Source organism: Charadrius vociferus, unplaced genomic scaffold (assembly GCF_000708025.1).
Source record: "Charadrius vociferus isolate BGI_N301 unplaced genomic scaffold, ASM70802v2 scaffold1640, whole genome shotgun sequence".
NCBI lineage: Eukaryota > Metazoa > Chordata > Aves > Charadriiformes > Charadriidae > Charadrius > Charadrius vociferus.
Window position 1 is genome coordinate 273,714 of NW_009646613.1, and position 15,175 is coordinate 288,888.

General features: G+C 54.6%; 1 protein-coding gene across 1 annotated transcript in view; it reads left to right on the forward strand.

Moving 5' to 3' along the window:
- ATP8B3 (ATPase, aminophospholipid transporter, class I, type 8B, member 3) overlaps positions 1–3,270 on the forward strand; it is an 18,772-nt gene extending 15,502 nt beyond the window's left edge. The window contains exons 23-27 of the mRNA XM_009887885.1: positions 1,039–1,122; positions 1,387–1,626; positions 1,836–1,974; positions 2,245–2,375; positions 2,986–3,270. Of these exons, the coding sequence (XP_009886187.1) occupies positions 1,039–1,122; positions 1,387–1,626; positions 1,836–1,974; positions 2,245–2,375; positions 2,986–3,270 (879 nt within the window). The remainder of the gene's footprint in view (positions 1–1,038; positions 1,123–1,386; positions 1,627–1,835; positions 1,975–2,244; positions 2,376–2,985) is intronic.
- The last annotated feature ends 11,905 nt before the right edge of the window (positions 3,271–15,175 follow it).

Sequence of the window (15,175 nt, forward strand, 5' to 3'; positions counted from 1 at the left end):
CGACTGCCTGGCTGAGATGCAACTGGTTACCCGTTTTTTACCTGGGTGGATTGGGAAGAGCACCCCGGGGAGATTTGGGATGACCTTGTGAGCTGCAGCTCAGTCTCGGACAGACTCAAGGAATGATCTCATGTGCATCCCAATGTGCAATCGCAGCCCAGAAGGCCAACCGTATCCTGGGCTGCATCAGAAGTGTGGCCAGCAGGTCAAGGGAGGTGATTCTGCCCCTCTACTCCACTCTCGTGAGACCCCACCTGGAGTACTGCATCCAGCTCTGGAGTCCTCAACATAAGGACATGGACCTGCTGGAGTGCGTCCAGCGGGGAGCCACAAGGATGATCTGAGGGCTGGAGCACCTCTCCTATGAGGAGAGGCTGAGAGAGTTGGGGCTGTTCAGCCTGGAGAAGAGAAGGCTCTGGGGAGACCTTATTGTGGCCTTCCAGTACCTCCAGGAGAGCTGGGGAAGGACTTTTTACTGGGGCATGTAGTGATAGGATGAGGGGGAATGGCTATAAACTGCAAGAGGGCAGGTTTAGATTAAACATTAGGAAGAAGTTTTTCACTTTAAGGGTGGTGAGGCACTGGCGCAGGTTGCCCAGAGAGGTTGTTGAGGCCCCATCCCTGGAGGTGTTCAAGGCCAGGCTGGACGTGGCCTTGGGCAACCTGGGCTGGTGGGAGGTGTCCCTGTCTATGGCAGGGGGGTGGAACTCGATGATCTTCAAGGTCCTTTCCAGCCTAAACCATTCTACAATTAAGCTGGTTCCCCCCCCGCAAATGGGAGCTTTTATCCCAAGGGCCATCAGTATGACTTGATGCCCACTGCCTGACTCCAGCTCCCCATCTCCGTCTGCAGGACGGCCCCGCAGCCCACCCATCGCTGCAGGTAACGCGGGGTGATGCAGAGTCTGGGGCAAGACCACGGGGGTTTCCCCAGCGTTTGGATGCAAGTCTCTTGGACTCACCCCTGGTGCCTGGGCATCCTTTTGGAGTCTTTCCAAAGCATCGCTGAGCTCATAGCCGCTTTCTTCTCCCTTCTAGCCTCTGTACGAGGGCTGGTTCCTTGCGCTGTACAACATTTTCTACACCACGTACCCCGTGCTGTCCAAGGGCCTTCTGGAGCAGGTATGGGCTCAGCAGGCTGCGTCCTCGGTGGGTGGGAATCATCCCCGTGGTTGTTGCACCCTATCCATGTGGCTCTGTGGTACCAAGCAGCTCAATGGGCATGTGGAGGTCACCACCAGTCCTGGGGTGACTGTTTCCGATCACCCCAGAGAAAGCAGGTGGAGGGACTCACTGCAGCTTTCCCAGAGGGTGTGTTGGGTGGGGTGGCCCAATCCTGCTCTCCGGCCTAGGTGGGGAGGGTGATGCTTGGTGGCCTCCCGGCAGGATGTAAGTGCCAAGAAGAGCCTGGAGTTCCCCGAGCTCTATGTGATCGGGCAGCAAGACGAGCTCTTCAACTACCGCGTTTTCAGTGTCACCCTCCTGCATGGGGTCACCACCTCGCTTGCCAGCTTCTACATTGCACTCTGGGCCTTTGAGGACCACGTCGGCAGCAGGGCTGTTGGTGACTACGAGTCCTTCGCTGTCACGGTGTCCACATCGGCGTTGCTGTCAGTCCTCATGGAGGTTAGCACCAGTCTGCCCTTCCCCATGCTGGCCCTGGGGCAGATGTTCAGGGACCACAGCTGAACTCAGCCCTGGGCTCTCTGACATGATCCCCAGCAGCTTCGTGGCTGGGGGATGATCTGCCTTGGGGCAGGGGAGGAATTAGGGATGAGCAGCTGTAGGGAAGAGGGTCCCTGCAGTCTCTGTATGCTCTGCCCTTGCCCTGGCAGATCATCCTGGACACCAAGTTCTGGACAGCTTTGTCCTTCCTGATGGTCACAGCCAGCCTGCTGCTCTTCTGCCTCTTCTCCTTCCTGACCCAAAGCATCAATGCCTTCAGGATAGCTCCTGCTGTCTTCAACTTCCCAGGTGAGATGCCCCGGGGATCCCCATGGTTCTTCTCCTCTCCAGCCAGGGGAGCCCAGCCTGGGCTTTGTGCTGTTTCCCACCTTGTAGATCATCTCTTCACCACCATTTCTTGATCTTGCTTTCTTGATTTTTGACTCCAATTTAGGTGCCATCTCCTCTTTAGACCCCTCAACACCTTCATGGGTGGGTGCCTGTCCCCTGACAGTTGTTCCCTCTGTCCTCTCCACCTTCCCTACTTAAAGATCACCCACCGACTTCTTGCGTTGACAGATGCCAGCCGGAATGCCCTGACCGACCCTTACGTCCTGCTCGTGGTCCTGCTGTCCTTGGTGGTGAACACCATCCCCTCGCTCACCATCCGCTTGTACTGCACCATCGCAGGCAAAACCACCATCCAGCAGGTGAGGGCCGTGCGGGGGATGGCATGAGGAATGGTTTGTCTCCTGCTGGCGTCCATGTCTGGGGCTGGCCAGGACGCTGATGATGATAAGGGTGAGGTTCCCCAGGGAAGCCACTGCCTGGTCAGTAGCGGTGGCATGTCACCTCTTCTTGGTGGCACCACTCAGATGGTGGTGGTCTCTCATGACATGAGTGTCCAAGTGCGGCTCCAGGGCCCTCTCCCCAAATCCGTTCATGGCCAGAGACCTGCTCCAGCTTTTGGAGAGGGTCTGCTTTTGGCTGCAGTAAGGACCTGCCCTCCAGGACCCCCTGGAGCTGCCGGTTAGGAGCCACTGGAGTCTGCTACAGGTCTTAGTACCACTCCCAACCTTGGTAGAGCTCACCCCCATCTGGGCTGTCGGTCACACCTTGCTGGTGGCACAAAGAGGTCTCAGACGGGAGTGGGGGTTGAGATTGTGCTCCAGAGCTCCAAGAGCTTTGAAGACCCCCATGAGACTCCCCACATTATGCATCCCATCACATCAACTCAGGTGATGGTGGAGTTGGGAGCCAAACTCTGTTTTGGTGGAGGGCATCCCTGCTCTCCCTGTGTGTCCCCTCCTTGGGGTGAAGGCTTGCCTGGGAGGTGGCCACAGCCCTCATCTCTCCGTCTCCTTGCAGAAGATCTGCCTGAAGGCCAGGCGGGAGCCAGAGCCCTCAGTGGAGCTGCGTTCCCATGTTCCTCACAGCTCCTTCCACCGTCGCTCCAGCTATGCCTTCTCCCACCAGGAGGGCTACGCCGGCCTCATCACTCGCGGGGACAGCCTGCGTGCCGGGGCCACCCGCAGCACCACCCCGCATCTCCTGCACCCAGAGATGACCCCAGCTTTGTCCTCCCTCCCCAACCCCTCGGCGTAACCGCCCCGGCCAGCATCAACCTCCCACCATGCTGGGACAGGGGAGGTGCCACCAAGGCGCAGAACTGTCTCGCTCCCTCCTTTTATGGGCATTTTTAAAAATCTGATTTGGATGGTTTTGAAGTTGGGTGGCCCCCATGGCTGGGTGGGGGGAGGTTGGTCCAACCTCGGGGGCTGCTGCTCTGGGCTCTGAGCTCAGGGACGTGTCCCTCCAGCAGCTCCATCTCCCCCACGCAGTGCGTGTGCGTGGGGGCTTTGCAGGAGCCCATAACTCCATGAGAACTTCCACCCTCTGCCTCCACGCTCAGCCCCACGAGCCCCTGGCTGGCACCCAGCCCCCTTCCCTCTGCTGAGCCCCCTTGGAGCCAGGGGGCTTCCTCCTGCTGGGGGCTGATCCTGCTCCAGGCTGCACCCACAAACAGCAACTCCGCTGCCCCAGGCTCGTTATTCCGCCCCTGAATTAACAGAATGCCCTGCGGCTGCATGAAGACCCTCATCTTGTTTTCCCGCAGCTGCACGGAGCGCCGGGCAGAGCCGCCCGCTCCACCCGTGGCTTTGACACACGTTGCCCCAACAGATCAGACTCAAATGGCAGAATTTTTAAATGCCCCCTATTTCCTGGAGGGGCATCTACGTGCCATCGATCGCCTGCAGGTTCTTCTTCTCCAGCCAAACCAACTCGGCTTCTTGCAGTCACCTCCACCTCCTCGCCTTTGCTGTCCCTGCGCGAGGTGGCCGTGGTGGTGGTGTCTGCTACGTGCCATGTCTCTGCAGCACTCACCTCCCGCTTCTCCCAGGACTGATGTCCCTGTCTTTGGGGACAGCTTGTGGCCACAGGCTGTTTGCTGCAAAACCCTGAAAAATACTTTTGGGGAGAGGGCAAAACATGGGGGGTGACATGCATCAGCTCTGCGCAGAGGGCACAGGAGCGGATGTCCTGCAGATCTGCGCTTTGGAGACGGCGGCAGCGGCTGCTGGAAAAGTTGTGTGTGAACAACTGGTGACCAGATCACCCTTTTTAATGTTTTTATTTTTTAATTAAAAGGACTTCAGCTTTTCTCTCCTCTCCTGTAAATCTTGGCTATGCCACCAAGGGAGGAAGTGGCACAGAAAGGTCCCCGCCGTCCCACCAGCTCTTTGCCACCTGCCAGCACTCATGCCATGCCCTGTCCAACCTGGAGAAGAGAAGGCTCCGCGGAGACCTCAGAGCCCCTTCCAGTGCCTAAAGGGGCTCCAGGAGAGCTGGGGAGGGACTCTGGATCAGGGAGGGGAGCAATGGGACGAGGGGTGACAGTTTTACACTGGAAGAGGGGAGATTTAGGTTAGATCTGAGGAAGAAATTCTTTGCTGTGAGGGTGGTGAGCCCCTGGGGCAGGTTGCCCCGAGAAGCTGTGGCTGCCCCATCCCTGGAGGTGTTCAAGACCAGGTTGGACGGGGCTTGGAGCAACCTGGGCTGGGGGGAGGTGTCCCTGCCCAGGGCAGCGGGTGGAATGAGATGATCTTCAAGGTCCCTTCCAACCCAAAGCAGTCTATGACAAAACACGTGGTAGGATGAGATATTCAGGTAAAATGATAAACACTTAAATCAGTTGGGGGAGGGGGGGGGGGACCTGCCTAAGGGTTTGTTTAACAAGTGCTTTGGCCTCAGCTGCACTGAGTTTGTGAGAATTCAAGTGGAGAATTTTCTTTGGGCTCCGGCCAGAAGACGGATGGTGCCAAGAACTAAAATTTTCTGAGGCTTCACCTGGGAAAGCTCTCACCCCTGCAGCTATGAGGTGGCACACTGGAGGAGTCGGGGGGGAAAAGCCTTTGCCAGGTGCCTGGGCACGATCCCCAAGTGTCCCCCCTGACGTCTCAGGCCAAGCCTGGGGAGAAGGAGTCGAGTTGGTCGAAAGGGGCTGCTCCTCCCCAGCAGCGTCGGGAGGGAACCGACCCATGAGCATCACTGCGGGACACGCACACGCCAGGGTGAATGACTAGAAAATAATTTATTGAAGAAACAGAAAGCTGCAGAAATACAACACAGTCATGACCAGTAGAGGATGAACAAATAGAGATTAATTTTTCTTTTTTTTTTTCTCTCTTTTAAAACCTGTTGACAGGCTGGAGTTAAGTTTCCTGGTAATTTCCGCTGCATGAGTCATTGCAAAGAACAAGGAACAAACTCCAGAGCACACAGCACAGTTTGGATAAAGTGCCTGACACATAAGACTCTTTTTTTTTAATTATTTTTTTTTCTTTTTTTAACGTTTGTAAATAGCTTAAACAAATATAGTTGCAAGACACAGAGGAGTAACAATTGCATTTCGCTGTAGAGTAAAACCTATCCCATGAGAGTAACAATGAAGCAGCAGCAGCAACAACAAAAAAAAATAAAATTCAATTTAATTAGAAGGAAAAAGTCATTTAAAAACTCAGAGATGCGGCCCTCGGACCATGCGGGACGAGGGCGAGCGTCGCCTATTGCTATACAGAAAAATGAGCAATGTTTTCTGGAGGTGGCTGGACTGGCAAACCCGAGGCTGTGGGTTCTTCCTGGCCGGGATTAATTCTGTCTGACTTCTTTTTTTTCCTTTAGAAATTTAAGGGGATAAAGAAAAAAAAAAAAACAAACAAACCAAAAAAAACAAAACAAACAAAAACAAAACCCAAAACCTCAATTTTGTTCTTTGCATTTTTCATTTCCTCTCTGTAAAAACCCCGAAGAAAGAAAGACAGAAGAGGAACCGGATTCTGCACGGCAGCATCTGCAGGTCCAGCCCCAGCGCCGGCTGCCAGCGCCGCCTCGGCTGTGGGTGGCCTCTGAGACATGGGAAAAGGAGCCGATTCAATGCCGGGGACACACGGCGATGCTGAGGGCGGGCGGCCGGCGCGGTGCCGGCAGCCAACCCGGCCCAGCAGCACCTTCACAGTGCCCAGAGCAGGTTGGGGAGAGAGGTAATGAGGAGCCGGTCTTCTTCCCCACCTGGACTTTGGATGTTCAGGAAAAAGGGACAAGTGGTGATTATGTTTTTTTGGCTGAGCTGTTTCTCGGCAGGGACAAACGCCAGCTCCTGGCCTGCTCTTGTGCCCATGTCCCGTTAGTGGAGGCGTCGTTAGAGCTGGAAAAGCTCGGCTCTGGCTGTGCCGTAGCGGGGTGACAATGGCTAAAACCCAGCCAGGCGTCCCCGGGAGCCCGCGCTCCTCCTGCTCTCCCGGCGGGATGGGGACAGCGCTGCCCCCGCTGCCAACGGTGGGTTTTCAAAGCGCAGAAGCTGTTGGTGGAAAATTTCCACCCAAGGTAGAACCGGAGTGCCTGGGGAGTGTCACGGATAATGAAATGACCCAAATCCCTGAAAACTTCCACAACTGAAGTAGGACACAGTGGCCAGGCAGAACCAGCAGGTCTCAGTGGGAGATCCCGCGTCCCCTCCTCTTCCTTACCCTCCAACCATCCCCTCTCCATCACCTGGGGAGGTGCCCCGGGTTTGCTCCTGCTCCCCACAGCAAAAAAACACCCTTCAGGGGCAACCTTGGTTGAGAGAATTGTCTTTAGGACAGAGCTCGGATTGTCATTACCTGCAGGAAAAAAAAATAAATCTTTGGTATCGTGGCAAGTTGCTCCTCAAGCGCGTTTTTGGTTGGTGTGGGCAGCAGGTCCAGCCTGGGGCAGGGCTCTGCCTGCCTGCAGTTGATCCGGCCAGTCCTGGTGGGCTAAAGGACACGGGAGAGCACTCAGCTCTTGGCTCCTCTGGGCTTTCCCAAGCCCACGGTTCATGCTCCGTGATGGAAACCAGCTGGTCTCTGTAAAGTCTGAGGTCTTGTGACTGCAGGTTGCATCCAAGCCTCGTGAGACCTTCTTGCGGTTATAAACTAGGTCTTGGCCTTCAAGCACCAAAGCTTCTCATGCTGGAAAAGGTCTTCTTGGAGGAAATGGGACACTGGGGGGGATGCAGAGCTCCCCAGAGGACGGGGGAGTTGGTTAGTAGGTAAATGGTGTTGCTGGAATAAATATCTCTTCCTAAAACCCAGGTCCTTGGTCAGTGGGTCCCATGTCTCCCACCACCACCTGGTACTGAGCAGCTCAGTGCCGGCCATGAAGGCGGCGAAGGCTGCAGGGACACCACATTAGACAAGAGATGCAGAATAAAAAACAAACAAACCCTACTTTGCTTCTGGGGGTCGCTTTGGTGGGGCCTGAAGAAGCTGAGATCTCTTCCCTCGTGGTGAGCTGAGCTTTGGGGCCACCTCCAGTGACAGAGGCCAAGGATGGAGTGGTGAAGAGGCTGGAGAGGGCTGAGGAATCAGCATTTTGAGGTAATTGTTCTGATGACGGTGGGGAAGCAGAACGAATTAGGTACCACCGCCTCCTCCGGGGCCCCATCACCTTCCTGATCTCCAAAGATGTGATGCCTTTCCGCTACCGTCATCCTGTCTTTAAGCAAGGAAAGGAGAAAGAGCAGGGGTAGGAAGGAGCAGGGGATGCAGCACTGTTCACGGGGGGTCTCTGGATGCTTGTGGAAAGCTCCCTGGCTGTCTAGGGCAGTCATGGAGACCTTCCAAAGTCCCCTGAGACGGGCCGGTGGGCCAGGATCCTCCAGGACCTCTTCCGCTGGTTGGACTCTTCTTCTTCTTCTTACCCTTTCAACCAGAGCAGGTGTCTCCGTGTGGGGCGAGAGCTGGGTTGGGTGGCACTGGAAAGCCTGGCAGAGGGCAGACACTGCGCTGGGTGGTGCCCCTGACCCAAATCACATCCTTGGGGTGAAAAACCTCAGAAATGAGTCACTCCAGTTGCGTCTAGCCAGGTGTGTTGACACAGCACCATCTTCAGTGCCTCCTTCCACGCAGGGCAAGGGCAGAGGCAGGTCTGCGAGGTCATCCCAAGGGACGGGGACTTGGGGGAGCATCACCTGGAAAGGTCTCAGCCCCGGGGGAAGGTTTGGGGTGCCCAGGGGCTGTTTCCCTTGTCTCAGAGCACATGAGGAGCCCCACGGCTTTGCCGGCTCAGGTTGTGGCAGTTGATTGTCTCTCCTCTTGTCTGCACTTGGGATTTGACCCACAGAGTTGGATAAAGCAAAAAAAAAAAAAAACCCACAACAAAAAAACCCCTAAAAAACGAACCCAAAGCACAGCGAGGAGCCGGACCCCACAGTGGTGGGTGGGACAGGTCGGTGCGCACGGTGGGGTCCCGTCCCCCAGATACCCTTACCCTGTTTGCTGGGCACGGGGTCACACCGTGCACCCCCGTCCTCCCCAGGGGGGGTCCTGTGAGCAGCCCCCTGCCTCCCCGCGGCGCTGCCACATGATTTTCAGGGTGAGGAAAGGAAGAAAAGACGCGAAGGAAGAAAACGAGGGGATAAACGACGACTCTCCTGTGGTTGCATGAGTTGGAAAAAAACGTGATCCATGCAGAGAAGTCCTCATCAACTGAAAACTCGTGGACAAAAAAAGCACAGTTTGTCCCCTCCCGCTCCCACCCGACCGCCCCTCCCCGAATAATTATTACATTACTTCAAGAAAGAGTATATTTTTTTCATGCATAAATCAAATTCTCATCTTGTCTTTTTTTTGTCTTTTTTTTTGTCTTCTTTAAATTACATTTGAACACAGAACACATATAATAAATACTCTTGTACGACATGACTCAGAGAAAAGTAACACATCTGAACGCAAAGGTATCGTCATCGTTATTAGTTTTTCTTTTTTTTCTTTTTTTTTTTAAAAGGACTTGTTTAAATATGAAATCTGTAAACTCCAAGGGTCCTTTTTTTTTAATCTTTCTCTCTCTCTTTCTCTCTCTCTTTCTCTCTCTTTTTTTTAATCGTGAAACTATCCAGCTTTCATTTCCTTAACATTCAATATGTCTCCCATTGAACGCATCAAAGAAATAAGAACATGCCGTCTTCTGCAAAATTATAATTTAACAGTATAAAGCTTCAAGTCACAAATTCCAAAAACTAGCTAAGTAATTTTTTTTTTTTTTTATCACATAAACTATACATTAAATATTTTGAGGTATTTCAGAGAACATTGTCAAAGGCTTGTAAGGTCTGTGCTGGGTGGAAAAGAAGGCTTTCTCCTGCATAGAGAACGTCTTTGGTATCACAAGCCATGTGGGTATCAGGTAGAAGTGGGGTGGCGCGGCCACGGGGTCGGGCAAGAGTTGGCCAAGGCAATAGTGTTGGAGGGGGAGCGGGGGACGGGGTGGCGATGGGGTCGGGGATGCTCTGACCTGCTCTGTCAGGTAGCCCAGTGGGATGGAGGACGGGCTGACTGTTGCCAGAGGGGTTGGCCCTGGGCAAGTTTGGTCCAAGGAGCCACCTCGGCCGAAGCCTGAACCAAGTAGGTACAATTCAACCCAAGATTTCCCTAAATTTGACATTCTGGAGATTGCTGTGGAAGAGCATCTTCTCCGGGGGTTCCTCCCATTGCGTTTTGCTAAAGCCGAGCGGTGGAGTGGAGCGGACCTGGCTTCGCCCATCTCCCCCAACAAGCCAAAAATGCCCCTTTGGGGATTTGGAAACTGTTCCTGCTGGAAGGTTTCACGGCTCCAAACCATTTCCTAAAGGAGGGGTTTGGAGAAAGCCCGGAGTGAAGCTTTCCACTGCTCCTGCCTTTGTCTTTCCAGACAGGAACGCCACGAACCCTCCCTGCACTACCAAAAAGGGAAACCGGAGCCCAAGTCTGAGCTGAGTGGGGAAGAAACACCCCGTGATGAAACCCACGTCTTCGTCTCATGGGCTTCTGTAGCGTCCCAGCACCGAGCTGGGCTGGTGAAGGACACGGAGCAAAGCCTTTCCCTGGGAGCGACACCCTGCGAGAAGGGACTGGGACACCAGGCCAGTGCTCCTGGGGCAAGAGGGGCTGGATGGAGGGACCCTGGGGACCATGCCAGGTTGGGGGACATCTGAGAGGGAGGACACACCGGGGAACCAGCACCTTTCCCGCAGCGGGCGGCAAGGAGGGATGCTTTCTCTTCAGTTAGGACAAGGGTTGGGTTTCCTTCCTTCATCCCAACACCCAAAGACTACAAGTTGCCAGAATGCGTCCCTTTGGAGAGCTGAGGTAATCGTGAGTCTTCAGGATCAAAGCAGAGGAGCAAAGAAATGGCCACACACCTTTGGTACAAGAAAAAGGCACTCATCTACCACGCTGCCATCCCGGCGTCACTCGCTTGCCTTCTCCCTCACTCTCTGGGGACTCGACGGGGCGGGAGAGGGGGGTGGGGGGCTGAGGGCGGCGAGGGGCTCTTGGCCGGGGTAGGGGGGCTCTCGGCCGGCCCGTCCGTGGGGAGCAGGGAAAGTGGCGTTTCCAGCACAGACCAGACAAGGCAACAAAATCTTTGGTATCAGACGTGATTTTCAAATCACAAAAATTGAAAACTCAAGTGAGGTAGCCTTTATTCTCGGGTTCTCACTAGAAATGTCTTTGCATCCTTGAGGGCCTGTGGCATTTACTCTTTTTTTTTTTTCTTTTATTTTCTTTTTTTTTTTCTTTTTCTTTCTTTCCTTTTTTTCCCATTTTTTTTTTCTGTGTGTTTTTCACTTCCCAAACCAAGGCCCCCTTCCTGGCTTTTCAGCCCTTGAATACTACTCGGTGGCGTTCAGGAATCCACCACCATCGTCACCACGTCACAACAAGACAAGAAGAAACAACGTTTTAAAGACGTCCTCTAACCCTGCCGGTGAGCGCGGCCGGTCAGGGCTTCGTGTGCAGGGGTTCTTTCTTTCTCTCTCTTTCATTCTTTTGTCCTTTCTTTCCTCTTTTTTTTGGGGGGGAGGGGTTGCTTTTTTTGGGGTGGGTTGTTTTTTTTTTTGGTGAACACATACACTTTTTTTTTCTTTTCCTTTTTTCCTTCTTTTCAACAAGGTGCCTTCCTGTTACACAACAGATCGCTCTCAAAGTAAAGTGAATCGAAGAAACCATAGCGCTAGAACACAGATGGTACTATTTTACCCGCATAAATTCAATAGTGTCCCTTTTTTTTTTTTGGTTTTTTTTTTTTTTTGGTTGATGGTTGGTTTTTTGGAGGATTTTTTTGTTTCCCCTAGTGGTGGGGGAAGAAGGGGACCTTGCCTCCCCCTCCATCCCCAAGCCTCTCCCAGCCCTTCCCTGTCCCCAGCAGCACCTCCTGCTCCTCCCGAGGACACCCCAGGGTGACAAGGAGCCCCCGGGGGCGGCTGGGATGAGGGCTGATTGTAAGGGTTTGGCCTCATGATTGCTTTTTTATATGGCACAAGTCACCATCGAGAGCTTGGAGGAAACGATCCTTTTGAAGCTAGTACCATTGCTCCAGAAATTCGCGTTTTAAGGCAGGTTGTTAATTGGCACAAAAAAAAAAAAAAATCTGGCGTCCTTTTGGTAAGTTGCCGGTCTTTGCGTTGAGCTTGTTTGGTTGTGGTTTCTGTTGTTATTCCTTTTTTGGGGGGTTGGGGTTTTTTCCCTTTCGATCTCGTCGGGGAGTTTTCCCCCCCTTCTCACACCCAGGGCTGGATTTCGCCACCAGATCCCTCGGATTTTTCTTTTCTCACCGTCCACCGACGTTGGTTCCCAGGAGGCAGCTTGGTTGTTGTTGCGTTTTTTTGGTTTTGTAAATTCTTTGGTAACAGAGATGAAGAAGGGGGGATGGGAGGGGGCAATAGTGTGTGTCGAGGGGTGGACGGGGCGAGACACAAAGCCAACAAATCTGCTTTGTCTGTGTCCATTCCTCAACCGCAAAGTGAACCAGAAATCCAGCGGTGAACGGTGGAGCCAGTCACCGGGAAAGATCAGATCCTTCGCTCCAAGTCTCTCCTCCCGTCTCCTTTCAAAGAATTATTATTTTTAAATACCCGATTTCTGTAGTTAAATGTGCTTCTTTGACCTGCTCGGGCGCCAGGCGATGCGGTGCAGCCGCGGTCCCCCTCCGGCCATGGTGCTGGGGGATGCTCGGGTGCGTGGAGGCGGGCAGCCACGGCGAGGCATCTCCTTTGCCATGGAGTTTCTCTGGGAGGGATCGGGGGACGCGTGCTCTCGTGGGTTGGGGTGCGTGTGTGTGGGGGATGGAGTGGGCTTTGGGTGCTCTTGGGGTTGTCCCGGCCTGGGGGGAGGGAGGGGGTCAGAGGAAGATGCCCGTGGAGGAGACTGGAGCTACAGGGATGCCCTCGACCAGGTTTTCAAAACCTTCAAGAGAGAGAAATGCTCTGTGTGACGATGGCAGAGAGGGGCTGGCTGCCTTGGGGAAACCTCGCCGCACCTCGGCGGGGGGGAAAAAAGCTTGGTGTGGGTGCTCCTGGGGTTGTCCCGGCCTGGGGGGAGGGAGGGGGTCAGAGGAAGATGCCCGTGGAGGAGACTGGAGCTACAGGGATGCCCTTGACCAGGTTTTCAAAACCTTCAAGAGAGAGAAATGCTCTGTGTGACGATGGCAGAGAGGGGCTGGCTGCCTTGGGGAAACCTCGCCGCACCTCGGCGGGGGGAAAAAAAGCTTCAGCAGCCACAGACCTGGCAGGAGCCCCGTCACCCTCCAGGCAGACGGGGAGCATTTTCCCTGCTCGTTCCCCTTTAAGCCACAGGGGGTTCAGTGGGGTTGTGCCAGAGCCCAGCCCCGTGACTCCCCTTCTTGTATCTCCCCCACCTTTACCCCTCCCCTGTGGGAGCCGTAAGGGTGGCTGTGGCAGAGATCAAGGGGGGGGGTGTGTGTGTCAGGTTGTGCCCCTCTCCCCAAAGACCCTGGTGGGCAGGTGAAGACAAGGTTCTGTGGTCCCCGAGGACCAGGGATGCTTCCAAACAGCACCTCGCCCTCTCCCTCCATCCCACGTCATCCCTAACTCCACACGGGATTCCTCTGAGCCCTCCCGGGGACAGAGCTGACCCAGCTGCAAAACCTTTCCCTGCTCCACGAGCTGGGGCGACGTGGCAGCAGGATGTGGCACGAGGCCCACGTCCAGGGATGATGCCTGGCTGAGGGTTCAGGAGGCTGATGGACCCGCAGCATCCAAAAGCACCCACCCCGATTGGCTCGGGACATGCGTGTGAGTCTGGGGTTGGCTTTGTCATGAGGAGGATGTCCGGGAAGGGGCAAGGGAGGGCTGGGGGACATCATGCTTTGGAGAAAGTGCTTGTAGAAGAAGAGGGGACTCCGGGGTTGGTGCCTGGCTCCTCCTGCCAGCGGTTCATACACCGCCGGCGGGCATTCATGAAGAAGTTGCTGACGGTGTTGAGCTCCAAGCCCAGCTGCTGCGAGATGGTCATCTGCATCTCCTTGGATGGGCGCTTGTTCTCCTTGAAGATGGCGATCAGGGTGCGGCGCTGGAGGTCCGTGAAGACCAGCCGCTGCTTCTTGGGCTGCAGGCTCCTGTCTTTCTGCTGCTCTTGCTCTTTGCGTTTGCAAGCTAGATGTTCAAAAGAGAGAACAGGGCCATTAATTGGTGCTCACCACCCTGGCCCGCTTGCGGGTTTGCCTGGCTGCCTCCCAAAAACCAGGCCCTTGCCTCTAGAAAACCTCCTGGCTTGTTGCCCACCAGTCCCTAGGCTACCTCCCTCCTCTTCCTCCCTGTGCCTCCTGAGTGTCTGCAGAGATGGGACAACAGCCTCTGACAACATCAGTACGAGAAAAGCTTGGGTGAAGCTCATCACTTCTTCAGATGCCCAGGAAAAAGCCCAAGTCTCAGCATCTCCAGCTGAGCCTGGGACTACAGACCAGGGAAAACCCTGGGCTGACTCTGCTCCCACAGCCTGGCTCCATCCCTAAATTTTGGGGGTCATCCATCAGCCTCCCTCTGTTGCTGCACGCTGGCGTGGTCTCCCTTGCCTCCTCATCACCTCTGCGGATCTCACTGGAGGACTCGGGGAACTGGTGTCTCTTGGCCATCACATCCAGCTGCCATCATCACCTCTGTGGATCTCACTGGAGGACTCGGGGAACTGGTGTCTCTTGGCCATCACATCCAGCTGCCAGCTCCAAAATGCAGGCAAGAGCTGGGGACAGGGTACACAAAGGCCGGTCTGCGACCACCATGTGCCACGGCAGACAGCCTGGAAGGACCTTTCATGGTTCCACCTGCTCTGGGAAGGGGTTTTTCTGCCTCCAGAGACTGCAGAACAGCCTGAGCCACCTGAAGCTCCAGGAAATTCAGCCTCCCCTGCATGCCTTTGCTACCAGATCCTTTGGCACTTGTGTCAGTTTGAGCCAGCGCTGAATTAAAAGCCCTCCCTACAGGTTTGGCTTCAGCTAAAGGTCAGGACAGAGGTGCTGTCACACGGGGACAGGTGCCAAGAACCAGGAATGTCCCCCCTGACACAGCCACACTAAGTGCAAGGGAGGGAGGGAGGCGAGTACTCTCCTTTTGTTAAAGACAGGAATTTTAATTGCAGGAATATCAAGCGCACTGTTGGCGGAAGTGGTGAGAAAAGGTGCCCTCTGCTATGATATTTTTCTAGAAAATTATAGAATAACTGAGGTCGGTGGAAGTTGCTGGTCTAGTCCCTACTCAAAACAGGGTCGACCTTGAAGCTGCAGAGGTCAGACCAGGGTGCTCAGGGACTTGGCTGCTCAGGACTTGGCCAGACAAGTGCAGGTGCTGCGGCAGCGCGAGTTGCCCATGGGCAAGGTAGGGCACAGATGTGGCCCTCCAAGGCTGGGGACACAATCTGTCCTCCTGGAAAGCTCAGAAAAGAGTGAGTAAACCATGGGTTAAAGACTTTCCAAGACAAGTCCCACTCTTGCCCCAGACCACAGCGGTTTTCATCCTTTGGGGTTTCTTGGTTCAGGTCTTCCAAAGGATTTTGCAGGGAGGGCACAGGTCTTTCCAGTCGTTCGCTGTCAGAACGTTGCTGGATGACTGATTTCAACTTGCTCCTCTCAGGCATTTCCAGAAGCCTCTTCGATCTGGTGCACAGACCTTGGAAGGGCCAGGGACCAAGGCTGAAAGCTGCTGCCGCGGTGACGG